Source organism: Pteropus medius, unplaced genomic scaffold (genome assembly GCF_902729225.1).
Source record: "Pteropus medius unplaced genomic scaffold, Ma_sr-lr_union100, whole genome shotgun sequence".
In the NCBI taxonomy this organism is placed as follows: Eukaryota; Metazoa; Chordata; class Mammalia; order Chiroptera; family Pteropodidae; genus Pteropus; species Pteropus medius.
In genome coordinates, this window is record NW_024355205.1 from 18,925,396 (window position 1) to 18,952,704 (window position 27,309).

General features: G+C 34.6%; 1 protein-coding gene across 17 annotated transcripts in view; it reads right to left on the reverse strand.

Moving 5' to 3' along the window:
• The window catches only part of MBNL1 (muscleblind like splicing regulator 1), a 190,148-nt gene that overhangs the window by 82,728 nt on the left and 80,111 nt on the right, over positions 1–27,309 (reverse strand). The window contains exon 1 of one of the 17 annotated variants that reach the window (XM_039857377.1): positions 23,364–23,382. The exons of 15 other annotated variants lie outside the window; for them this stretch is intronic. In XM_039857377.1, the coding sequence (XP_039713311.1) occupies positions 23,364–23,369 (6 nt within the window). In that variant the 5' untranslated portion in view covers positions 23,370–23,382. Of the gene's footprint in view, positions 1–19,712; positions 20,363–23,363; positions 23,383–27,309 lie in introns of those variants that run through there. One more of the 17 variants, XM_039857381.1, reaches the window with a different exon arrangement.

Genomic DNA, 27,309 nt, shown 5'->3' on the forward strand with positions numbered 1-27,309 from the left:
GGGAAACTGTGAGATTCTGTAATGCAGACCCTTCCGGGGGCATAGTGAAGCCCACCTGTCCTGGCTGGCATTGGCTGATAGTGCATATCTTTTCTCAACCCCGCATTCGATGACCTCATACCTTGAAATAAATCACGGTGTTAGTATTTCTACCATAGAAAGCAGCAAACGTGAAAAATCAAGGTGATTCTTTCTTCCCTTCCCCCATTAGAGAGAGGGTTGTTAAACATTAACCAGCTAGATAGTCAAAAACCAACTAAGCATTTCATGATAAATAATAACTGAAATTTTTGGCCTAATAATATTTTAAATAAAAATTATATGAGACATGGAGAAAAATTTTGAAGTTTAGTTCAGTAATCTGTGAGCAAATCAGCCTGTATCCCTCTTGTAAATCAAATATTTAAAACTTACGATGTCATGTCCTACCCCAGGTAACTAGGTCAAAATACATATAGTTATTACTAATGTCAACTAAGAAGGAAGCAAAAACCATTTCTTCCTTATACATGCAGCTGATGTCAAATGACAAGACAGGTAGACAAGTGTAAATCCTGTTATCCTGGGGATACAGAGTTTTACTCTCCAGGGGAATAATCAGTCTTTGTTCACAAATACTGAATGTAGTTTTTGAAAGGGTTACACCATCTTCCGATCAGGGAAATTAAGTACTACAAGATATACGTTAATGTATTTTTAAGCAACTGATCTTTTTCTATAGCACATGTATGCATTAGTTTAAAAACAAGATACCTTTTATAATTCAGAAATTAACCCGTGTAGATCCCTCAGTTCCTTTAATGGAAAGGACAGCTGAACTAGAGTATTCTTATGCAATCCATAATCAGAAAAGAAGCAAAGTATGTTCTAGCCATATGAATAAAAAGGAAAAAAAATTAATGCCATCACTTAGATACCTCAATTCATTCCTAAGAGCAAAAGAAAGATTCCTATTTAGGAAGAAAACTAATTGAACTTGGATATTTAAAAGGGAATGAGATGCATTTTTTTCATATAGCTTTTGTAGTCTTTTCTATTCTTTAAGTCACTTAATCCCAAAAGGTAATTTTCAACTCCACTTTTCTCCTTTTTATTCGTCTTTCATTTTTTCATAAATCGGTTTTATGCAATTCTTGAGAAGCCAGTGATTATACATTACACTTATCATCTTCATCAATACATCTATGTTTAAATATGAATAGTATCTCTAATAACATATATCAGTAATCAAAGACAATGACATTTATAAGTAGCGAATAAATTTGTATATGACTTTGAAGTTCCTTAAATAATAATTTGTTTTTCACGTTTAATAGTTCTTCCTTTATTTTGACTCTTCATGGGATGCCAGAAGCTATCCTCATTGGTGTGGCATATGAAATTTAATATTCTAAAGTTAACAACTCCCTTTTTCTTCTTAAATACCACCTGCAAAAATACTCATTCCTTAATTTACATACACACCCCTCTATCTTAATTTTTAACTTTCAAGTGTTTTCTGCTCCACAGACCCTGTGGCAATTAGAAATCCACATATTTCTCATTTTAATATGAGTTCTCCTCGTTCCTCTGCCACCACCCATATCCTGACATGCTGACAATACATGGCACAGGCCAACCTTATTTCTAACTCTTTGCATCTCATTGCTCTAATCATTTTATGTTTTCTCACTGAAGCTTAAATTTCCCTGATCAGTTATGTCACTCATTCATTCGTCAGTTTATGATCAGGAGCCATGAGAGCAGTGACATAAAGAAGTAAGAATAAAGTGCAAAAATGAAAAATACCACCTGAGATTTAATTTCTCTGAAACTGTTTGCTACATATCCTATCTCCTGTTCCAGGGGAACCCTCCCCCACCCCCCGCCCCACCACCACCAAAAAAAAAGACACATACCCTCAGAACCCTAATTATCACCTTACTGAAGCAAAAAAGTAATCTTTAAGTATTTCTCCTACACGCACTCCCTGGGTGACTACTGTCCTCCTATAAGACTGCCTCTCAGGGGTGTAAACCTAGAACCAAAGATAGTCTGTGAAAACTACCACTGTTTATGTTTACATAACACATTATTATGTTCCATAATCTTCACAACAACCATTTGAAGTCATCAAAGCTACTACTTTATTTTAGAGGTAAAAACAAACAAACAAACAAACAAAAAACAGCTTTGAAATGTGAAACGTCTGGCCAAGCATCATATAATTAATGAGTAGCAGAGGTCCTGACTACAATCAAGGCTTCTGAAAATTGGCCAGGCTCCCTCCTTGTGTCACTTTTAAGGATGGCAGATGATGTCACTAACCACAGCTACCATTCCTGAGAGCCTCTATGGACAAAATACTGCACCGGGCTCCCTACCATCACATTCTCCCAGCAGCCTGGAAAGAACAGACAAGACATACTTTGTAATCCAGGACTATGTGATCTCCGCTTAGAAAATGTGGAAAGGGAAGGCTAAAAGTCACATTAATAGTAAATGGTGAATCTGGGGATAGAACCAGGCCTTCTTATTCCTCAGCTGTTTCCGTACCACAGGACTCACTATGTTTGGGATTATAAGCATGGTAATATCACATGGGAAATGTGTGACTGGAATTAAAATATATTTGGAAAACTGTAAGAGCATACATGTGTATGTGTGCATACACACACAATACACACATACACACATATACACATATACACACTTCCTTTGGGACAGAGAACAAAATAACTATATTTACCTAATTTTAAAGACTGAAAAGAAAATCATTTCTATAATAAAATTAACATTCTGAAGAGTAGAGTAACATTATTTTATTCTACATAATTAATTTCATTTTTCCAGGTAGACATGTGCCCTATTAGAGGGCTCCACTTCTGGAGCTGATATCACTGAACATTTGAACTTCTCGCCCTTAAGCAGAAGGTATCTGTATAATATCTAAAAGCAGGACACTTTTAAGGCGGTCCTTTGTCAGGCAAACCTGGATTACTAAGTAGCATTCTTCCCTCTATGCACATCCTAGGATTCAGTTGTTTCTTTTAAGGAGGAGATACTGGTTAAGATATTTTATAAAGGTGTAGCAAGTTTAACTCAACAACAGTTAAATGCTGTTGGTGGCACATAAAACTGAGGACACTAAGTTTCTAATTAATCTTAGAAAAGAACAGAATAGTAAATTCTTTGGGCAGTCTTTACATATAAAAAGTGTGCTGGGATATGTGTTTATCTTAGTTTGAGACTATAAAAATTGTGTCTGAGCATAATAAAACATAAATCAGGGAGACTGCTACCTTTTTTAGCACACATTTTAATGAATCAGAAAACAGCCCCAGAAAACCATGAAAACTGATACTTGCCTCATGATGATCACCAACCCATGCTATTCTGGTGTATTAGATTACAAGGTACATAATTCAAATGGAAGCACTGTCTTTCCACTTCAGGACATTCTGGAACTCCTGCTTCCTTCCATGAGAAACAAAGTGTCATGAAATGACGTTAGAAGCAATTTCGTATATATATATTTTTATAAAGCTGGCTCTTCTTTGTAAGTTGCAGGGCCATAATGGCCACCCTTGTTATTGCTGTTTATCAATTCACTTCTGCAACAGGTATTATGCCAAAGAACAAGCTCCATGGTGACTCCCTCATATTTCAGAAGGAATCAAGTTAACACATGGCAAAATACATGATAGCTTGTACTGCTTCTCCACTCTGCTTTTGATTAAATCTATCTGAATGCTGAAATCAGCTGGAAGCAGATTAAATAATTATTGGAAAAGAAGTCATATTTAGTGGATAATTTTCATATTAAATGTTTTCAAATATATATTATTTAATAGAATAGGTGAATACTTATATTCAGTATATTAGTTTAAATTGTGGACTATACCTAATAACATAGCACACCTAGCTATGTTACAATTACAATACTAGCTAATTAATGACTGCATTTTTCTAACTGAATGTTCATTCAACAATGAAAGAAAATCTGGAAGAAAAGGTCAATTCTATAATCTTATAAAACTTAAGTGCTTTTAAACTTCCTGCTATCTTAAATAATGTGCACTTAAATATTTTATCCTAGAACTAAAAGGTGAATTTAGTCTCAATTTCCCGGATTATCAAATGCATAGTAATAAGTTGAAATTTAAAATATTTTGCTTTCTTTCATTCAATCAATGTCAAATTATATTCACTAATTCTTATTTTAGTCAAAATTTTAAATATTTATATCCTAATTAAATAATGCTTGGCATTTAAATTTGTAAAGCAAAATTAAACGAGACTCAGGCACTGCCCTAGGCATTTGCATATACGAATTCATCTAAACTTCACATCAACACTATGAAACATGTAATGTTTTTGCTAAGTTCCGTGACATAGTATGGAGTCGAGCTGGTATGTGAACAGAAGCAGCCTGGCTTATATGTCCCGGTACCAAATCACAATGCTATTCTCTCGGATACTTGTGCAACAACTGGGTGTCATTTTCGCTTAAATATTTCATTTAGTTATTTGCTCATTCCTTCACTCAGTAAACATATCTTGAGCACCCAAATAAGTGCCAGGCTCTAGAGGAACAATGATAAATAATATAGAATTTACGCCTTTCAATATATCCCAAGTCTGGGGAGGAAAGCAGACTTTTGATGAAATAATTAAAACCTACTGAGAAAACTATTGAAAGACAGATAAAAATTTCTATAGGAGCAAAAACTTGTTGGGGAGAATCACCCTGAATCTTAATTTCTTCCACTGTAAAATGGGTATAAATAATAAGTATTTATTTCTGAAAGGAAATAATTTTAAAACCACGACTGACTACATGTCAACTTGATATTAACTTCTCTTACACAGTAAACATATGCTCTATATGCTCTATTAAAAAAAAAAAAAGAGGCATCGGGACATTTATCTTTCATATGGTAAAAAAAAAGTAAAATTAGAGGGAAGTAATTGAGAATGTAAAACTCCAGTTTAAGAGATCTGCCTTACAATTTTAAGGAATGAAAGGATCTTGAGCACAGACACTATGGAAACTTCTTACAGTCTTTTCATTAATCTGTATAATCTTCAAACTTAAGTATATATTTTAATAGCAAAGCACTATCAAAAACAATGCAACTATCAAAAACATGGAAAAATTTAGTCCATTTATCATTAAAGCTTCATACAGTACAGACGGACAAGAGAGATCATGAATAAAAGCTACTGTGCTTTTCCTCAACAGCTGCCTGGTTCTCAATTATGTTTTTATCAACAATTTTGTCTACTGTCTATAACTATCTCCTTGAATGAATCTACATCAAGGTAGCAACCAAATCACCACTTCTATTTAAATTGGACTGTTTTAATTTTCAAAGGTTCTTAGTCTTCACCCTAAGGCAAGTAAATTTAATGTCCATACTGATTTCTCATCTTCTCCAACACTTCACCTTATCTATGTAGCAGAGGCCAGCTGCTCTTAACCCTGGGAGGGACATGACAGGTGGGCTGCAAATATTTCATGAACCCCTGAATTTGCCTTTCAGATTTTAGGGGTAAGTGCTGATGTGCACTATGTTTCAAAACTTCTGTCAGAATCTGAAAATGGACTATAAGCCAAAAAAGATTAGGATCTATTAGTATAAGAATCTTCTTCAGGGATTAACACACGTAAGCTATAACAAGGACTCAATAACTAGTTGTGAAATTAATGTTTTATACCTGAACTTACTCAGTGGCCCCTACTCAAATAGGAACATAAAAGACAAAGCAAAACACGTAGTGTTTCTAGGCACTGTTTTCTCTGTGTAATTACCCCCAAAAGCTATGTTTTTCAGCCTCTGTTGCAATTGAGTTGGTGCCAAATAACCAATTCTAGCCCAGGGACCCTGAACATAAACAATGGTTTAACTTCTGAGAAGAGATGATTAGTTCTTCCCCCACCTCTGTCGTAGTCTCAGCTACCTTGGAAGTCACATGTTGGAGGCAATAAAATAAACTTAGATACCTGAGTAGCCGGATGAAGGAGTCACCACTGACTTCATAAGAGCAAGAAATAAATCTTTGCTGAGAGAAGCCACTGAAATAGGGGTGTTTTTTAATAATCACAGCCTATTCTGACATCCTCAAATTAAAGATAAAAAAATAGATCAGAAGTAGTTTAAATGTGTCTATATATTAACTTGCGGGGGCGGGGCATTACTGCAAGTGCTGTTTTTATATTTTTTTGTAAGCCATTCATTATAAACTAGACTTGAACTGATTTATTTAATAATATATCACATAATTCAAAAAGTTTAAGTCTATGCACCTGTCTAACAAATAAGGATAAAACCTAGCTGAATGTCCAAAACAAAACATCTATTCGTGCATACAGTTATTCAAGCAACACTAAATGAGCATTTTACACAACGGTGTCAGCCAGTAGATACAGAGCTAGGGGTTGCAGTCTCTGCTGCATCCCAGAGGACTCAAATCCGAGAGTAAACAAACAATTACGATAGGAACCAGTATGGGGTGCTTTGGGGACATCTCCCACAGCCTGGGGAATGGAAAGACCAAAGAGAAGCTTCCCAGAGGAACTGTCACTGGCATTGAGTCTAGAGAAGGACAGGTAGTCGTTAATTAAGAAAACAAAGGTGGGGAAGTTTTTATGAGAAGACAGAATGATGCATCACAAATGTGAGACAGCGGGATGTGTGTAAAAAAAAGCTCCAGAGAGTCTGGAGAGCGGAGTCTATCCTGAAGAGTGGTTTCACGTGGCCCTAGAGAGATGGGCAAGGGTAAAACTGGGCTTTAATTTAGAACCCCAGTGCCATTAAAGGACCTTCTCATGCTGTTCCGGCAAGAAAATAGGATGTTTGTGCAACTACGCAATGGTCATGATCAATCCATTTTAAGTGATTTTTGGATAATAATAAAAACATGAAAAATAAATATATAGAAGTTGTCATTGGCCACATTTTACCCATTTAGACATGCTGTCTCAACCTTCAATTTTTTTCTTCTCTACTTATTTTGAAGAGAAATAAAATCAAATATCTTCAGAAGTAGGTTACATTACAAACTTTATAGCCTTACATAATTCAGAAATAAAGGCATGTTTCACTTTCAGTAAAATATTGAGTCTAAAACCATAAAAACAGTAGCCAGTTCATAATCTTTCTGTGGCAATAGTGCTCTACTTAAAAAAAAAAAAAATGCATAGTTGATCATTTATCTAAAAAAGTAAAGAAAGCAGATTAATATCAACATAAAATAGTAACAAACAACTATAAAAGAAGAGAAATATATTTACTATACGTAAATGGGAGGCAAAGACCTTTCATTTTTAACTTCTGCTTAGAATTATTTTTGCTAAGAAGGAATCAGAAAACATAATTTAACTATTCTAATCAAGGGATTTGTGCCTAGACTGTGAACGAGACTAAAATTAAGGACATAACCCCATCTTATTTGGTTGATATAAACAGTGGTGTAAGCCATAGCATTTAGTAACTATTTGCTTCACAAATTTTTGTCTTTTCACAATTTTTTTTCCTTTTCAGTCAAATGTTTCCATTTTCTATAATGAATTATGGTTAAAATTTTTTAGCTAGCTTTGGAAGTATCTACTTCTAACTCTAAGCTATGTTTTGTATGTTGTAACTTTCTTAACCAAGGGGGGAAAAAAGGTCAGCTATAATAACCTGTCCCATTCATTTGAAATTAAGGATTTGTTTTAGAAACAGCTTTTGAGATTCACATAGGTAGCTAATTAGCCTTCAGCACTGTACTATAATGGACAGGCTGGGCTGCAGAACCTTTCCCATGATAGCAGTGGCTTTGAGGTTACTGAAGGACACTAGGGGATCATGTGAAACAAGAGCTTATCAAGCAATGTCTGCATGGTTAAAATGTGTCCCCGCCCCCAACAAATTTACAGTCAAGATGGGACTATAAGGCAAAGTTAAATAAAGGATTTAAAAAGCAATACACAAAGGTTGTGAATGCAAGGCAGTGAGCCATCCAGACAACATCCAGATGAAACAGAAGGTACAGAGGGTCTCACATTTGTGATGTTAGAGAGTAGCATCCCTGGCTAAGCACTGTTCTTCAATGTGACTCTCAGGAAGTGTCTGGTTCATCTTCCTTTCTAAGGTCAACCTCTCTAACCACTTTCTTGACCCCTTCTCAACTTCTCTGATACTTAGTACCCTCCATTATCCCTACTTTCACGAATGCTTTCCTTCTCTTCCACTCCACTCACTCCTATACTTCCTTTAGAAGAAAAAAGCATCCTTCCAATGGAGGCCCATCCTCCACTGTCCTACAACAATCTCTTCTCTGCTGAATTCTCCACTTCTCTTCCTTTTATTACTGAACGTCTTTATTAAGTTGTCTGAACTTGTCGAGTACTTACACCTACCTTCCAACTGAATAGTGACTCATCTTGGAATCTGGTTTGCTGTGAGGATTCTACTTCTTCCCTCCCAATTCTACTCAAGTTGCTTTCTCAAAGCTTACTAGTGTCCTTTTAACTGCCAGTCAGCATCCTTTTCTCATTTCTCATCCTCTCTGTAGCATCTGGTATCATTAACTACTTCCTTCTGTTTTCTTTTGCCTTTCTTAGAAATGCACCAACTTCCTTTCCTACTATTTATTAATCTGCTTTTCTATGTTACTTTCTTTAATTTTCCTCCTTTTTGACTACTGTTTAGAAAGAGATCACCTAGATTTATCTTTTTGACTCTTCTTCTTACTGTAAATTCTCTCTTAAGATGCTTTTTCTATAAATTCAACCACCCCCCAAACAAATCAGTCATATGCTCTCTGCTTATTCTCTCTAAAAAGAGGACATATTAATATTATATATTTTATCAATATTTTAAATGCTTATTTGTATATTTAATATTATATTAATATAAAACGAACACACCCATATTTCACTGGCAATGTCTCATACCTAATCAACTAAACTATAAACCTCAAGGTCATTTTCAGCTAAGTTTCCTAACTACACATTGAGAAATGGGTGATAAATCAACACCATAATGCAAAACATTTATGTGCCCACTTTTTAAGTATTATTTTTTTTTCAAAGCATCACATCAATTTTCCTGAAATATCCTTGAGTGGGCTACGTGATTTTATTGTTCAAGATAGACTACTATGAAAAATAAGAACAAATCATTTCCTATTGTCGGGATGAGTAATAGATTAGTCAGAAATGACATTCAGCTTCTCTACTTCAGAAATTTCCTATAGGCTTTGTAGAAATAGTAAAAACTTTCTACAGTAAAGCTAGGATAAAATCAAAAGCTAGTGTTTTGATAAGCTGTTCATTCAGAAGTCCAAGTTTCCATTCTTTTTCTTCTATTTTTCATTTTTTAACATGTCATGGATATAATGTTACATTCAGCTACTCATTTACAAAATAATATGAAATAAGTTTCCAGTTGTTCTGAATTTCACTGAATAAAGCCAACAACATTTGTATTTTTCTTAAACGTTGTTTATGTACCTTTTCAAACTATGAAAACAAGACACTGTAGGTAACACAAGTCAAAAACTAGCTCTTTAAATTGGTACCAAGATAAATAAATGCAACAGCTAGAAATAATTACATAGTAACCCCTGAAGAACTGTTATTCGAGTATTTTCAAATGTCTACAGAGCATGTTTACACAAGTACTCTGTTTAGCACAAGGGCTGCATTCCTGGGGAACAAGCCCCATGAGAGGGCATGACAGCCAGTATTTATGCCCCTGTGAGCTTCCTTCTCTGTCAGCAAAGCTCTTCCCTTCCCTTCAAATTCTCACCTGTTTATTTCTCTTTCTGTCCCCAAGCTGTAGTAAGGTTTGTTATGCTCTTCCTAACGTCCCAAGACTTCCAATGAGCCCTAATTTCATACTAATATTTAACTGGTTTCCTCTAGTAGTTAAAAACCTGCCATGATAGGGTCAAGCCCAGTGCCTTTTTCTTCAGCAAAAACATCCAACATGCTTTGGAGTGTTGCTGCTGCTGGCTAAATGTTCAAATATATGTAGTGCATGGTGTTCCTTTAATAACAACCATCCAAACCAAATGCAAATAGGGATAGAAAACACACTAAATTCTTCTAAACCACTGTAGTTTTCTTAATCCATTTCTATTTATTTTATTTGAGATATAATTACATGGAACAATGTTTATTTTTAGACTGCTCTTTTGCTTATAATTTGTGTTTTCTCATCTACTGATTCCCAAAAGCTCTAAAAATGTAGGGTAATACAACCTACGTAAATAAAATCTCATAGCTTAAAAAGTGATCATCCTACTATAACAACTGGCTATTACCACAAGAGAAAATGAGGAATGTCACCCAATTTCTTTCAATGAATTCTTTGTAGTACTTTAAAATAAGTATCGTTTCCTAAAACTAATAAACAGGAAGAAGAATGTGTTATCACTTAAGTTTATCTATTCATTCATCCACTCCCTCACTCATTGATTCTCACCAACACACACTCGTTTATTCAATAAACACACAATGACTTATCCAGCTGTTTGAGGAGAGAATACACTTAGAGATAGCAAAATCTATATTCTCTAGTGTTTGTTAGAAATACGTTTTCTCCTTAAGGGCAGATACTCGGTCTTCTGTACCCTATCATTCTTCGCATTATATTCACTTTCTCTCTTGTAAAGTATGTGTGAAACTCTTTTGGGCAACAGAAATCAGTCTCAAAATTGTAGAATAAATTTTAAATATGATCTTGACTTTGACAATTTATAACTTATCTTGAAGGAAAAGAAGAATTTGGACTTTTTTTCCTCCTATTTCATACCTTTAAATTTATACTACCAATTATATTATAAAAATAATACTTTCAATTTTAGTGCTCATGAGAGCAACGTGCAATTGTGTCATTAGTGGACAGGATTCAGGAAAACATTTACTTTTCAGTGTGCTTTTAAACTTGCATATATAGTGCTTTTCAGATAAAGTACTTCACAAACAAGATGAAGCAGTTTACACAAAGGGGTTGTGCTGTGCATTATCCCTATTAGATTTTATTCAGTCCAGAGAGGGAAGATGGTGTGGGTATGCTTCCAAGGACACATGATACACACTAAGTAACATGGTGATGAAGTGGGGACTGTCACAAGAATCTAAATAACTGAGTCGAAGTTTGGTGCTGTGGCCAGTCTTTCTACATGATTTTTAGTCTTGTTGTCAAGATCCTGACTTTCAAAAATAATGGCAAGAACATTACAAATCCCAAGTAGAAACTGACTTGATTCCATAAAAGTTGGTATATTTAAGTTATAGGAAGAAAATGGCTCATCTGAAGACTTAAGCATGAAATTTGAAGAATTAAAGATTAAATTTGAAGACTTAAACATAAATTTAAATTATCTTTGAAATGGAAAAGTATAACAAAAGTAATTAAAGAATAATTTTAATTCAACTTGAGGATGTTATTTTGAAAAGTACCAATTCAATTTGTATTTTTAACTAATTAATTTTATTTTTCAATCAGTTACTTTTTGACCCATTAAAGATATTTAAAATAATTTTCTATAATGAGCCTAAAAAAAATCAAACTCTGTTCTGACATCATTTGAGATATCCTTTTTAAAGAAGTCTATTTCCATACAGCCACTTTCATACCATATATTTAGGTATTCTTGTTGCACAAGAGTTTATTAAATGTTTGCAAATATGTCAACACAGTTCCAAAATTAAAATTACGTAAAAAGATGTGTAAGAGTTCAATCTTAAACTCTGAAAACATAATATAGGTAACTTATCTTATTAAAGTGATTTTGTTTAGGAAATTGGTGTAGCACCTAGGACTGAATGTCACCACAAGCACTGCGATATTTGACCGTGAGAGCTTTTCAACCCAGGGTCAGGAATCACGAAAACAGTTTCTGAAACCCTCATTATTTTAGTGTTTTTTAAGTGGAGGTTCTGTGCACTTTCCCCTTGGGCAACTCTCACTTTTCATTATAGATAACAGGTGGATTTAAATGGCCTAAGCAAACTTCTACAACCCCAGCGCTATATTTTCTTAATTTCAAAACAGTAACGCAAGGTCTCATAGAAAATCGGAAGTTAGAATTATCCCAGGAAAATGCGATTATCCTGTATCTCATAAGCCTAATGGTCATCAGATTTATTCCATAAAATAATAACTCTTGCCTTAATCCCTGCAAAATAGTCTTCTAGGAAAATGTTGGGACGATATGGAGAAAATCAAGAAAGAAACCAATGAAAGTTGTTAAAACTAATGAATCTAGCCTATTTAGGAGAAAGGTATGAATATTTTAAAAAATAACAAAACAATGGTTTCGATAGATATTGGTAGAAATTTCCGACTGTATGGCACTGAAATGCAGAAATGATATGAATATAGTTGAGGCTGATTCCCTAAATTTTCCAAAGGGATGTTAGTGCAAATACACACCGCCCAAGAACAAACTTCAGATTATTTTTTTAAGCTTAGCTCCCTCCCCTCAAACAACCATAAGCTCTTGCAAGTTTTAGACAACATCTTACCACATGAATTTGGCCTTTGGTGTTTGACCTTTTGGCTAGAACACACTCTCACTGACTTTCAGTTTTACTTTTTCCTAAGACTGTCAATTCCCATCAGCCTTACCTCCTAAGATAGGAGGCTAAATAACCACTTCTGTTAGCAACAAGGCATGAAAGAAAAAGAACAGCAAAAAAATAATAACGTCTTACGGAAGACCTAGCGTATGCCAGGCACTGATCTGCATGGTTTATTAATTTATTGAATTCTCCAAACAATCCTATAGTTCTATTATTATCTCCACCATAAAGAGTAGACATCTGAAGCTGAGAGAGGTCTGACAACTTATCCAAGGAAACAGAATCAGTAATTAAGTAGTGGAGCTGGGGTCTGAGCCCATGTTACTTGGCTCCAGAGCCAATGTTCTTAACCAGAATATTTGTAATTCTACTTAGAAATGGTTTGAGTTAGTAGTTGCTGCATATTATGTCTAATGTAAACACACACACACACACACACACACACACACACACACACACACACACACACATGCTTCATACACACCCTATCCTACAGAGTGGTTTAACTATACAGCTGCCCACCTAAATAAAAACAGTATTCTTAAATATTTGTGGGGTTTATACCACAAATTAATTTCATTTTTTTTTAAATTGCAAGATTCTTTTAAAAATTCATAAATCAAAGGCTGATTGCCAGATAGAAAATCAAGAGTAGCGACAATTAGCAAACACCATTCACATTATTTAGAACATTTTTTTCTCTTCACATTGAAACTTTTATTTCCGAAAACAAAATTCTCCTCAGGGAGAGATCCCACTGATTTTATCTATACTGCTGCCTCTTACATTTTTAAAAGGGTAAAAGACAACAGATTAAACTGCCAAGAACATGTCCAGGGCAAGGGCTGGGAGGAGAAACACTAATACTCAGGTATTTGTTATTTTATGTGTAAAGGATTTTACAATGAGTTTAACTTTTGTAAGTTAGTACATACTGCTTCAAATAATGTCTCAAATTTAGTGCCTAATTAAAAGTCACAGGCTGGGTTGCCAAAATAAACTAAAATCAGGCATTAGGAAATAAGAAACAGGAAAAAAAAAAAAAAAAGCATTGCCAGGGTGTTTCCACACACAAATCACAAATAGTAATGTTAGACCCACACATAATTCAGGGATGCAAAGCCCTAAAAGTAAATGATTGAAGAGAATTATACAGTTAATATCATGCAATGACTGTTCTAGTGCAAATTTTTTAAGGTAAAAGCAAGAGTGTGTGTGTGTGTATGTGTGTGTATTTCCATCTCTGGGCATGTTTTTGTATACAGAGAGAGAAGAGGGTGAATTTATAGGTACATATGAAAATAAAAGCATAGAAGGACTCTAAGTTTCTATAGAATGAGCTACATGCGTTAGTGATCATTTCTCCATTTTTGGACTCAATTTTTGTTTACCTTCACATCAATGTGTGTTTTTCAAAGCAAAATTTTTAAAATGTGTAATAACTTAGCACTTGATTTACAAGCTTGTTCTTGAGACGCTCTGGAAAGTTCCACACTTCTTAATATTATAGAAGCTCTGCTGCAACATATGGTCTTTTTCAAATTAAGAAGACACAAATGTTCCTGGAAACATTTGGTTTGATTTTAACTCTCAGTTGAAGTTTTCTAAACAACCATCCTTCAGGTGCCAGCACACAATATCCTGGCTTTGAAGACAAGGAGCTGATGTGTCTGGCCTGAATACGCCACGCCAAATAACTGGAGTACCCGTTTGGATTACCCAAAAACACCTACGTGGCAACTTAAGTATCAACATAAATTGTCAGGTTTAACACTAAGCGCAATTAATTTTCTTGGTTCTTTTTAATATGGTTTACATTTTAAATATAGACTTTGAAAGATGCTTTTCATCTTATTATATGGGGAATAGACATCAAAATAGTAGTGAAATTCATAGTGAAAAAAAAAAAACCTCAACATTTTGCCAATCATCTCCCATCAATATGCTGGCTTGAAGAAGTACACTCTGACTTCCCACATCATCCACATAAGCTCTTCATTTTATGTTCAAATATTATAAATTACAATTTTATATTACATCTTTTAAAACTATATTTTGGTAACTTCTTTATGTAAGAGTACATACACCAATGATATATTTACAGATACGTTTTTCTCAGGTCTCTGGCACCAAAATTGAGTTTTTAATCCAGCATACCACTTATAACTGCATGAAAAAAAACAAAGAAACAAATGTAAATGGACTCAAATAGCTTTGATTCTTCAAATATGTCCTCGTTGAAAAGTTTTATAAACGATTTGAAATACCTTATTCCTACATTCATTAATCAGGCTACATTGACAGTTTCAATTCTGTTGAGGTCCAAAACCAGTCATTACAAAGATTTTGCACATTCGACTACCCCGTCCCGATCTGCCTTAATCCTTCCCTCTGTCCCTGAGGGGGCCCTGGGTATCCCATGCTTCCTGCAATGCAACCTTGCTTTGCAATCCCTTTGTTGCCCATGATATCCTTAAACGAGTTCTTCTGCCTCATTTCTGGAACTTATATTCTTTTATTAAATTATCAAACATGCACTGAGTGCTCACTCTTTACCCAACCCTATGCAAGGCATTGCAAATACGTAAAATAAACATCCCTGACCTCAAGGAGTTGAGAATCTAGTAAATGAGGCCCAACACTTAAAACAGCAAGATTTCAAGAAATCTCTGCTCTGACTAGTTAGTATTCAAGGCTAACCTCTGACGCTCAATTCAGTCCAGGTTAATTCTCTCTCTCCAGGACTCGGGGCCCAGATGCTGGTTTGGGTTCTGCTTCAAAACAGAAAAAACACAAGAATGATAATCCTACCATCTGCTTACCACCATCTGGCGACAGCGATACCAATTGCTGACCTCAGCCCATCTTCCAGATGGTACAACCACAACATATCTAGGTCAATTCTGATATTTGATGCCTTTCTCCTACCTTTCTCACTGGTCTGCCACTGAGGTAAAATGGCTTTGACAGAGAAAGCATATAGATTCTCAGAGAACAGAGGATCATGAAATCACCAAGATCCTATCCATCTCTGAAACTGTAGGTTTCTGAGTTCTATAAACCATGAATTTTATTCTGAGAACATACTGCATACACACACACACACACACACACATCTATTAATATTAATAAAAGTCTTTTATTGGACGAACTCTCTAATGTATATAATTTACTGCCCACAATAACCCAATATAATTGGTGCTATTATTAGCTTCATATATAGAGAACCCTAGAGAGTTTATGTAACTTGCCTAATATTACACAGTTTGTAAGCAATGGTTCTGAAATTCCTACCCTTGGAAGCTCTGCATCTAGAGTTTTCCCTAAACTAGGGAACCATGCAGTTTTCTCATTACCATACTAAACATCATAATTTGTTCACCATAAAAGATATGGTTAGGGATGAAAGGCAGTGTCAAAGTTCAGAGAGAGCATGAGTTTTTGCTTTGTGGTTCCTGTTGTTGCTGTTGCTTGTAGAAAGCGTGTTATGTATATACATGTTCTCGTTTGTTTAGTTTTCCAATCACACAGACTTGTATCTGAATTCTGGCTCAATCGATTTACAGTTGTGACCTTAGGGAAATTACATAATAACAGCAACAATTTATTGGCTATTTTCTATATGCTAGCCACCGTGCTAAGTGCTTGGCATACACTGTCTCATTAAATTAAATCTTTATAAAAACCTTAACAAGAGATAATATTATTCGTATTTCAGAGCAGTGGGACTATATGATTGAGGATAAGTAACAACGTTTCCAAGGTCAAACAGCCAGTGAGTGAACAGCCATAGCCCAGACTGAGTTCGGAAGAGATTTAGGCAGAAGCACCTTGATGGCACTCTCCACGAAAAGGGTTGAGACTGAATTTGGGAACTAGCACTCACTACCAGTGGTTACAGCCAATAAGAACCTCCAAGGATGAATACCGGAGCCACGTATCCTGGGTTTGAATCCCAGTGTCTAGCTGTGATGTCTTGGGCAAGATACTCAACTTCTTTCAGCCTGTTTCATTTGTTAAAGGTAAAATAATAACACTATATACTCCAAGGTATTACTGTGAAGAATAAATGAGGTAATTGTTATATGGGACTAGAGGAAGTATGTAATCAATAAATTATAATTATCTAAAATAATTTTAATTTTGAATAATTCTGAGTCAGCAAGCTTTTATTTCTATATAACGAAATGAATAATAACCAGGAATATTTTATTTTTGAAGTGCAAAACTCTTCTAAAGTATCAAAACTGTCAGTATCTGGGCTCATCTTTAGATCTGTCCTCACTTTTAGTTGTTTAGACCAAATGCAGATCTGTTCTTTTCTTTCCTACATGGATATGTCTAACAAGGCTAGCAACTTTGATTTATTTGTTACAACAAAAGAAATATATCATAAAAGGTTCACATTTGACATTTCTCAATATCTATTATAAATACTCCACCCCTAGCCCACCAGCCTAGCCACCTCTCATAGTCTCCAAGGGACAAGGAATAAATGGAAATTGAGAAGCACACGTCTTATGAGTTGGGCGATGACAGAAATGCTCAGGGATCGTAATGATTGGGGACACGACCTTATTTTGAGAAATAGCAGAAGACTTTCAATGAATAAGTATTTCAATATTTTTTTCTAAAATAAGTGTTATAAAATCTTATACCAAAAGGACTCCAACTACTTTTCAAATTAAACTTCTCTTTTTAGGAAGTTTATATTCTTAGTTTGCACACAGTTTTCTCCTAGGTCCACCCTGGGTCTTGAGTCAATCTTGGACATCGTGTGAGGGGACGGGATTATAACTAATCCCCAAGGAATCCCCTTAAAGGAGCCCGAGACTGGTCCTATTTAACGATGGTAGGGATCGGTACAGTCAGGGAGAAATTTGGAGTTTGAAGTGATATTTCAAAGTCAGGTAACCAGAAGGCATTTAATTAATAAATATATCAAATAATTTTAGGCAAATATAATGTGTATTCTTTCCATGTTTACGATATCACAAATAAACAGATATCTTTAAAGATATAAGCTAAGAGATTTGGAAAATTATTGGAAACAGTAGAAATCAATTAAATTTATTTAAAAACAGAATAAACTGCCTCTATTTGCACATAGTTCTAACTTTTCAATTTTAAGAATTTAAAATTTTTGATAATTGCCCAATTTACATTACAAACTGAAATAAATGGCATGCCAGAAGCTCTATACCTTCTACAAACACAAATTTTAATGGTTCTTCCACAGTACTTTTAAAAATCTTAATATAATGAAAGCTACCACTAAACAAGGCAGAAATAAAAACAAAAATTTTAAAGGCCTCAATCAGGCTACATTGCACAAATGAGCCATGCTTATCAGTTATGCCTAGATACACCTGATACTGAAGAAAATCTCTTCAAGCCATGAAATCCATTGATTGCCCCTCAAATATATTGCAACTTCAATAAATAGCATCACACAAAGCAAAGACACTAGATTAGAATTCGGTGACTTGGATTCTGGTTTTGACTCATGGTTTTAGAAATTAAATTATTAGTTTTCTGATTCCTTATCTGTAAAAGGGTATTACCATTATTTATTCAATAGATTTTCTATTCAACTAGTTTCTAAGATCTTTACAGTACCACTATTTTTTGATATCATGTCTCTTTTCCGTATGCTGTAAAAAGTAATTACTAAACTCTGAATATTACTGTATTGTGTCCTGCTTTTGTGAAGTTACTTTGTCCATGAAAATATTAAATATGATGAATACCACTAATTCGCTATGTTCTATTAAAATATTTTACATTATCCTAAAGTTTTAAGGTAACTTTATAAATTCAATAAATTCAATCTATGAGAATATTTAATTAAGTCATTTAAAATTATGTGTGTGTGTTCTGTTTAATCTCTTGTCCCAGGGAAACACAAAATAAAAAAGGAAAAATGCACTTTATAGGCCAACCTGAGAATAATGCAAACTTTTACTGCGAGACTGTACCATACATTTTCAAAAACTGTAAACTTATTATAAATGTTAAGAATCAAAGCATTAAAATTTCCCTTTTCTATTTTTACATATGAAATCAATTATCCAGTTTAATGCAGTAGAAAGATTTCAAAACATTATATTTACTTATTACTTTGAAGTTTAGAAAGAATGAAAGCTAGATATTTTTAGGTGTAAATAAGTCACTTTGTTGAACACATTTTTAAAAATAAGCACCTTAAATAAGCACTATCAAAGATAAGTCTTATTTTCCATTTTGTACAGCTATTAGTAAATGCTCTTTTTATCTTTAAAACATCAGTTACATTTTCAGTTTTTGAAATGAAAGTGTTTCAGTGTGACAATAAGCTAACAGCTTTGATTTCAACTATGGGGAATCAATTACAAGATAAAGTCCATTAAAAAGAAAACGAAGGGGAAAAGAGAAGACATGAATTGACAGTATGGCCACTAAAGACCTCATATGAGAAGAGGTGTCTTAATATCACTTCACAGATTAGTGCCTATGAAGGGAGGTAGGGCAATCAATGAAGGGTTTTAAATACATAAGTGTTGCCACAAAAGCTAAAATGCTGAAGAGGTGATGTGTGTTGTTCACTTCAAGATGCTGATCTCTCTCCACCCCTCATGCACACACAAATACCTCACATATATCCTTCACCCAGGTTACTGACACCCATATGGAGTGAGTTTTTTGCCCCCAAAAAATAGGGGCAGGAGAATCATCCCCTTTTAAAAAATGAGAATAAAGCCCTAAAAGAAGAGACCGCTACATTTAGAACACTGAGCAATAATTTTTGACAAAGGACAATAACATATCCTAGCACTACCAAGATCTGAGCTGCTCTTCCTACTCCTTTTGAATTAATTACGGGTTTAGGAATTTGAGTTTAAGAATTTGAGGAGATAATCATTTAATGTTTCTGGTTTTAAACATTAACAAAGAGGTAAATAAAACAGGCGGTTGGAGAAAGAAATCATTTCCATTTCATTTTTAACAGTTTCAATTCTCGACAAGAGTTCCCTTATTTGATAGACAATGTAGACTGTGAAAGAGAGAAAAAGTGCTTCATAGATTCCAATGCTATTTAGTCTACATTAAACCCATGACTATAGGGATTTGTAGCTTCTTAAATTGCTGCCTAGAGAAATCAGAATCTTACCTTCACATATCTTCTGGAGAGGTTTCTTGGTGCTCTGAAAACTCCTGAGGTCTATGTCAAACGGCCATTCTCTTGCTCCCAGGGTCTTAAGGGCTTGGAGAAATCCCCACACCTGCTGCTACCACTGAGTGTCGAGGCTAGGAGAGCTCCAGGGTTTGGACAGCAGGATCACTGAGCCGCAGCCAAAGCTTGGGAAGCCTTAACAACTGAAAAGCAAGTGTAGAAGGCAACGTGGTACCCAGCACTGGGCTCAATTGTAGCAGCAGGGGGGAGGAATATTCCCGCCCTCACAGGGGTTTAGAGGCAGCCATCAGAACACGAGGCTCTGTCAATAGACAGGGCCAAGGGAGTGGAGACAGGGCCACACAGCAGGAAACCCTGGGGGGAGGGGGACAACTAGCACAGAGCTCAGGTAGCGCTTGAAAAGAATCACCAAAATTCCCCGACAGAACACAAGAAGCAATGGCGAAATGCAACAAAATACATGAAGATAGGCCATTCTAGCATCCCATAAGACAGCCAAAAACACAGTTGAGAGGGGATATGGAGCTCTAGTTCTAGAAAGAAAAGTAAGGAAGACATATTATAGTATGCCTACTGTATTTGAGGATAAAAAATCTAGTACATTTCATAAAATTCCTAAATCTTGCCATTATAACATTTATATTAAGACAAGGAAATTTACAAATATAAAAAGTCACAGGGTGCTGATCAACAAGGCAACAGAAATTAAAAGGCAAAGTCGTCCGTTATTGGAGGGGAAAAAGAAAAGACAGAGAGAAGGGTAGATTCAGCTGATTTTTAAATTCAAAAATAATTAAAATTGCTTTGAAATACATACAACACATGTTTTATCAAATACATCACTTTCTATTTTGGTCAGATGAGGGAGACTGAAGGAATTCAATGAGATCAGAACATGAAGAAGCAAGAGATGAAGAATGTTCAGAGATGAGAAGAGGGAGAGACAGAAGAAAAGGGAAAAAGAAAAAAAGGAGAAAGGGAAATATGATTAACTCAGTAGGTTCTCATGCACTGTCAGATAAACGACTAAGATTCTCCTGAAGCTGGGCTTCACAATGTTACATGTTCCATGGAGATCCTCATTGCTTGTTAACCACTATTCACAGCTCTTTAACTGCTCAAAAGCCCTCAGGACCTCATCTTCAGAAGTCCAGTGAATAATAAATATTAAACAGCTACAAGAGACAGACCCTAAGACAATTTTAATGAGCTGGATAAAATCAAGTCAGAGATTAAATATAAACTCTGACGGAACTTTAATAATCCCTAATGTGCGTGAAAATAAAAACAATCACACGCATTTAGGAACTGTCACTTTTTCAAGACTAGAAACAAATTCACCAGGATTTTCTACTTGTTTTAGAATTAAATAAGAAGACATTCTACTGCCTGATAGCAGTTATGTACATGTAATTCTTGACTTCGGGCATTTTTTTTAATCTAAGTTAACTAAAATAGTAATAAATCTATTTAATTTGCTGTCAAATAGCTGAAATAACCTTATGTTGGAAAATGTTGACTTCCATCCCTCACCTCATTTTTTTTTATACACACACACACACACACACACATATGGTAATTCTATTACATATATAGTTAATAATATGTACAATAAAAGCAGATCTTGTTTGGGTAAACTCACATATCCAGTCAATTACTGTCAGACATTTTTACAAAATAAAATAACTTATACAAAATAGTAAATATTACCTAGGCAACTAGTATTTCAAATTTGAGAGAACTGAGATTTTTGTAAGGAAAGAAGATGAGGAATCTAAATTTCCCTTTAAAAACACTTTCATTGTATAAACAGAGCCTAGTTTAGATATTGATTTGAACTAAAACTTAATTTTTTAAAACATAACTTTGTCAATATGATAGCTATCGGTAGGAAAATACTGAGTGAGCCATTATGTAAAAACCAAATTGTAGTCGATTTTTTTTTAATGTAATAGTCTAACTTTAAATATTTTAAAAAACCAATTACAGTCTGTTCTTCTGATTTCTGTTCTCAATTCCACTCATAAAAATCAGTTTCAACAATCTAAGCAACAAAAACTAAAACAAAACAACAAAAAAATGTGGAAGACAGGAAGTGAATAAATAAATAGTGCCAATGTGAAGTGACAGAGTGCATTCATTCATTTATAAAGCTCTTTATATTATATGATACGTCAGGATTATTTTCAGTGTTAAGAGAATAATTTGTACTGGCTTTTGAAAAATATGCATTATATTGCTACTAAAGTATCTTACTAAATTAATAAAACCAGATAATCTAAACCAGTATTTTCCTACTGCTAAGCATCACAAGAAAAGACATTTCTGATAAATATGCTCAATTGTATCACCTATTAGCCTGGCAACACAGTAGGTGCTCAATAAATATTTATTGGCCGAATGGTGGTACCACATGTGAAAAGGTATTCCTCAAAAAGTATGTGTGTGTTGGGGGTAGAGGGAGGAATTATGGTCAAGTAAATTTCTTAAAAGTCAAAATGAAGTTAAAAGGTGAATTCCTGCATGAATTGTCAGAGCCTTTATTACGATGCAGCAAAGGCCTAAACTAAATGGTCTACCTTTATTACGAAATACCTATTAATTATTCTGGGAAAACTTGATCTACACCTCTATGGCAAATGTAATATTTCTGTATCTTCCAATCGTTTAACGAAAGACAAGAGTAAGCTATTAATTAGCACATATTCATGTCTGTTGGAAATTATAAGGTGGAAGATATATATAAATAGATAGATATACATATCTATCTATCTATATCTATATCTATATCTATATATATATATACGTCTATATATATCTATATATATATATATAGACGTATATATATATATGTGTGTATATATATGCATTTCAAATCACATAGCAAGCTTTTGTCAAAAATGGCCTCTGTTTTAGGGAAAAAAGTTTTAGAGTGAGAAAATTTAGAGTGAGAAAAACTGAGATAGCTCATTCAAATTATTCACTTGGTCAATAAAGAAAGTTGCTCAAGAAAACTACCTTGTACTGGTATATAAATATATTAGCAATTAAGTTCTTTATTGCTATGTCCAAGATCCACCCTGAGCAACTATTTGACCAATATAACCAATATCTTATACATTCGCTTACATAATTATCTTGAATTGAAAAGAATATTATGGCAAGAATTAAATTATGCATGTTAAATAATTTCTTAATTTAAAATTATATAGTGTTGTGAAAAAGAAGATGCATATTTAGAATTGAAAGAAGGAATAACTTCTTTCAAATACTAGAAAGTCATTTTTTTAAATTACTGTGAGTCAAGTGAAAAACAAGAGTAAAGATTAAATAGTGACAGAAATTATATGGGAAACCATGCTCCATGTGCTGAGGTACCTAACAAACTTCAGGATTACTATTTTCCAGTAGTAAATCTGGGAACAAATATAAACTTTATTTATGGAACACATACAGGATCACAAATCAGGTTACTAGTGTTAAAACTATGGTTCCTCTCTAAAACAACATTCTGATGTTCAGATTATCGGAGGCCATTTTCCCATGGATGCCATCTCAGTCCTTGAGAGAGCAGGTCTACCCGAAAGATATCAGTAAACTGGCTCCCCATTTGCCTTATTCACTCACCAGCATCCATTAGCCAACTCCATGCTTTATCTTCAATAGATAAGATACAGCTTCTTCTTGCCTTGGTGCCATGAAAAGGATCCAGAAGGTTCCCCTTAAACAACATTTCCCGAGTGACTGCTGCAGCACCAAGAGTAGAGGATATGCCAGGTCAGCCACTTTTCCTTCCCAGTAATATTAGCAGCAGCAGCAGCAGCAGAAGCTGGAGCAGACCATTTAGACCCGACTCCTTGCAGGATGCTAGCCAAGCATTCTGTTTACTCTACACCTAGACAGAGTTTACTAGTATGTTTGCACCTTTCGCACAGACTGTCAAAACAGGTGTTTTCCTGTTATCATGTTTAAAATCTGTTCCCAAACAACGTGATAAATACAGTTACTGTGAAATTCTAAGGTTATAATTCTATGGAAACATTCTCAAAGGTTGACTTTATTATAAAGAAGCCTTGATGAATCCTTTTTAAATTTTCATTAACCCTTCTCACTCCTAGTAAGCAAGTGGAGTGCCCTAAAATTTCCTGTTAATGAAAGGAAGGATGTTGCCATATGAAATAAATGCCATCATGCAATTTTGGTCATTTCTTTCCTAATATTATGTGCCTTCTTGGCATAGAATCACTTTTTGCAAATGCTAATGCTTTCATAATCTTTACAACACTGCCAACAGATGGGGAAATACCAGGTCTTATGATTTTCATTTTACAGAAGGAGCAATGACTTCTTTGCTTCTATATTTTATTCCCATTTTTGATGTTATGAGTTTGCTTTTCTTTCGTGTGGTGTTCAGCTTAGTGAGTGGCCAGAACGTGGCCAGACAACAAAGCTAGCACGTAAGATCATTAATAAAGCATTTATTTTTTATTTATTACTTAACTAATTTATCCAGAGCTAAAATCCTATTGATATAAGAAGTATCTAGAGATTTTTTAAAAATTTAAATAACTTCACAAAGGATAAGTGAAAAACATTTTCCACATAAGCAAATTTACTTATTAGAGAATTATAAACACCAAAGCATGTGTTTTCCACACAGTAGAGGATAACAATTCTAATTAGCAAAATTGAAACCCTACACACATAGATTCTGAGTATAATATGTTTCTCATGTATTAATGTTCATTTCACCATTAAAGTAATATGAACAATAGCTAACACACTGAATGCTCATGAATGCCGGACACTGTTCTCAGTGCTTTACATCTGTTATCCATTTAATTTTCACAGCAACTATGGATCAGATACTATCACTGCTCTGTTTTACAAATAAGGAAACTATGGCTTGGTGAGGTTACATCACATGTTTAAGGTCACAGCTCGCAAGGGATCTGAACCTGGGTTGTACAGTTCTAGAACTGGAGCTCATAAACATTTCGCTAAAACTGCAACACTGCTTTGGGTTTTAATTTATTTGTGTTTTGCAAGTTTACCTTTAACAAGACAAGACATTAGAAAATATTTACATAAAATTAAGATTTAATAATAGCTAACATATGGTACTTATTGTATGTCCTGAAATTCCATGTCCTTTACATCTATGTATGTATTTCAGAATCAAGACAACCCAACGCGGTGGACTGGCTCCCATTCAGTGGGGTGTATCTAAGGAACAGGAGGCATAGAGTGTTAGGTAAATTGCCAGAAGTCAAACAACAGCAAATGTAAGCTTTAGATCCAGGGAATACAGCTCCTGAAGTTGTGGTTTTAAGCCTATACCTGCCCTCTGCCACCTCCTGAAAGTTGTGGCGTATTAGACTGAAGAGAATAAGGAATGACAGTTCTGGCTGGAACCCCAGTGGGAGAAGGATCTGCTATCTCTGTCTCTTTTCGAAACTTAATATGTATGAAGTACTTAAGTTTGTATAATACACAATTCTACAACCATTTCTCTTAATGATGCTTACTAATTTACGGAATTAACAAACATGAGATTCACAGATTTCAGAAAAATCAAGGACAAATTCATTTTTCAAACTTTTTTTCCAAGTGTATCATATCTTCGAAGGTGCTAAAAGTAACATAAGTGTCATCAGTGTTGGTCATTCCGTTTTGGGGGATTACCATTGCTGGCAATCATACTTATATTTTATTCTCATTATTGGCAAGTAAACTTAATTATGTGCAGGGTCAAGGCAATAATTGTGAGCTTAAAGGAAGCTTCAGAAATTCAAGAATCATCCCTTGCGATATGGGCTGAACCGACCCTAGACCAAGAGACTTCCTTGAATATTCAGCAGCTGAAATGACTTTCTTTGAATTCACTCTTGAGGATATAAAGCCTCCTGGATAATCTCACACAACTCAAATCAAGCATCTAGTGCCTCAAATGTAATTCAGAAACCCATGAAGAATACTGAATCTGATCTCTCTAATTTGGCAGCAAGTCTGCCTCTCTGGATTAATTTTAGCTAGCTTCAGCTTTTTTGGCTTTAACCTAATATAAATTAGCACAAGAAACCATGAAAACTTCAGAAAAAAAATAGTTATGGTAAGGGTGTCTACCCTCTGGTAGACTTTAACCACAAAGCTATAAGGAATGCAGCATTTCATGGCATTTAGCAAGTAGAAATTCAGGTGCCCATGTGGCAAAGCTTGGGATGATACATTGGAATCTATTTACCCTCAATTCCTTTTATAATCAAAAGTTTCCATTGAAGAAAGATATAAATTCTTTACCTATTTTCTAGAGAACTATCTTCTTTGCAGAATTCTTGAGTAGTGGTTATTATACATTGTCCCTATGTAAGCTTGATTTACTCTTTGGCTAACAAGAAGATTTAAATTTATCTGTCTTGAATGAACATAAAAGTTATTCGAAAATTCTAAATACATTTTGACATCGTTTGGATGTACAAAACAAAGTGAACCCAATGGGCTTTTACATAAGATAGATCATAACAAATGATTTTTATGACCTTGGCACTACTAAGTGATATCCTAGGAAGATCATGATTCATTTATGTATTCAAATTACATATTTGAACTTTTTTTTCTGACAGCTCAACTTGTCTACTGCAGTTACAATTCTTATTTCTTGCTGATTTCAATGACAGTGCAATTAAAAGCATAGAAATACAAGTTTCTGATCATTTCGACACTTCACTTTTAGAAAGATACCAATTATCAGAAGTTATGTACGCAGATGAATAAATTAACAGCTTCTTATTCATCAATTCGAACAAGGTCTACTCTCTTTAATTCCTTGAACTTGGCTTTATCTGGAAATAAATATATCAATAAGTATCTAGACCATACTCAGGTCAAAATAGATGAGGTTGATGTGAGCTCTCCAGCTTCTTCTGGAAACCAAACAACATACCAACTATAACCAATCCTTAACTAATACCAAGTCTACCAAATATAAACTGGTGACCTAAAAGTGAAAAGCTCTAATTGTGCATTATAAATTCCTGAGTCATTTTGTTCTCACAACTTTACGCTTTAAATAAACCTAAACGCTGGCTAAAGAAAATCTACAAGCAATTCAATATGACTTCGTGTTTCCAAACCAGGAAAAGGAAGAACTTTCAGTGTTTGAGATAACGTTTGTTTTCTGTAGTTTGGAAAATAAACATTTCCTATGCAGTTGTTCCTGGGGGGACAGTGGGCAGCGGGGAGGGGCGGGGCGGGGAGGGTGTCTGTTTTTGTGAGTAAGGGCGGAGAGAAGAAGAGAGGAAAGAGACAGAAAAAGAGATTTTTTAGCAGTATTTGGTGTTCACATATATTGCTTGTTTTGTACTGGAGTTAGAATTTATCTGAGCAGAGTAAGTGCAGGTAGAACCATGAAAGTTTTGCAGTTTATCATAAAATCAACAGAAAATGCTTACTCAATTGCATATCGCATTTCTATGAATTCAGTGATACAGAATGATATATTCCATATAGTTACATAAAATAAGAGACGTCTTCGGTTTCTAAATTAGATAATTTTGATATATTTATTTCAATA